The sequence below is a fragment of the Tigriopus californicus genome, chromosome 8, assembly GCF_007210705.1.
Source record: "Tigriopus californicus strain San Diego chromosome 8, Tcal_SD_v2.1, whole genome shotgun sequence".
Taxonomy (NCBI): Eukaryota; Metazoa; Arthropoda; class Copepoda; order Harpacticoida; family Harpacticidae; genus Tigriopus; species Tigriopus californicus.
In genome coordinates, this window is record NC_081447.1 from 6,994,144 (window position 1) to 6,995,332 (window position 1,189).

Consider the following 1,189-nt stretch of genomic DNA (forward strand, 5'->3'; position numbering starts at 1 on the left):
TTTTCACTAGTGTAGCCATTCCTCTCCTCTAGCTCTGTCTGTGGGTTCTTTTCATATGATCACAGTAGCATACTTTGCCTTCATTACCAATTANTCTCTTTCAGGTCCCTGTGTGCACCGAGATGCATGATCACAAATTGCTGAGAGAAGCCTTTGACACCATGGCCGAGGCCATCCAATGGTACCAAGCCCAGGAATTGGATCGTCATTTCCGTGTTCGAGACTCGAGGCACGACGCCTATCAATACAAGGTGTTCCGATGCTCGCAACGAGTCGCCTCTAAAGCCTACAAGCACGCTAAAACTAGAAAAATCTATCCATGTCGAGCCAAGTACGTATTTACGCTTACTCAGGAACACCTTGAAGGCCTTTGAGGAGTGAACACCGGCGAACCTAGGCCGATTGTACTTTTTGTCAAAGCTTTTCGTCGGATACATCAGTGGAAATAGACTAGAGGGCACTGTCGTTGTAGGATAAAACGCGCTTTTTAATACAACAATGATTACCTTTTGCTGAAACTGAAGACTTTTTACGACATTTACAGAGTCAGCAGAAAAATCCATTTAATGTAAGATAACTCGTTCATTTTGCTTTAAATTCAAACCTTTTCTTTCTTTTGATTCTTGATTTCGTACCCTAAGGTAGCTATCATCCCTGTAATTTTATAGCGGCTCAAATCTCGTTATCACAAAGCGGCCTAGCTTCGTCAAGTTCATGTCCAATCCTCCTGTTAAGGGCATCTATGAATTTTTACACTTTATAAACTCGAGGTTGAGGTGATAGAAACCCACTCTCTTAGATTACTTACCTGTAATGGAATGACAAAGATGAAGCCCATGAGTTATCTGATGTTGGGCTGGTCTTAGGATAACCGTGCGACAAATAGAAATGTGCCATTGCGAGGCGACCGAGCCCCGTGAGCGATGCTTTCAAGCCCGACACCGCTTCATAATGGAAGGCTGTTTGACCCACTCTCATCCCATGGACCCAGACAACTTCCGCTTGTCCCAGGTCACCCAAGAACGCATCCTTGGGCTCATCCAATCCGGACATGAGGTGAACGAGATTGTCGATCTGTGTAATGCCGACCAGTCCCAATCACAAAGCAAACGCGTGACTCTAGCTCATGTCTATCGACTCAAACGAGCCATGGACAGAGCGCCCAGCAAAGCTTCAACCTCAAAGGTAT

General features: G+C 45.2%; 1 protein-coding gene across 1 annotated transcript; it reads left to right on the forward strand.

The window, feature by feature from the left end:
* Nucleotides 1-98: 98 nt before the first annotated feature.
* Nucleotides 99-1,185, forward strand: LOC131884585 (uncharacterized; the record flags this gene model as incomplete). Its single annotated transcript, XM_059232414.1, is given in 2 exon segments — nucleotides 99-331; nucleotides 867-1,185. Coding segments are annotated over 2 exon segments (528 nt in total), but the record flags the coding sequence as incomplete, so codon positions are not given.
* Nucleotides 1,186-1,189: the final 4 nt, after the last annotated feature.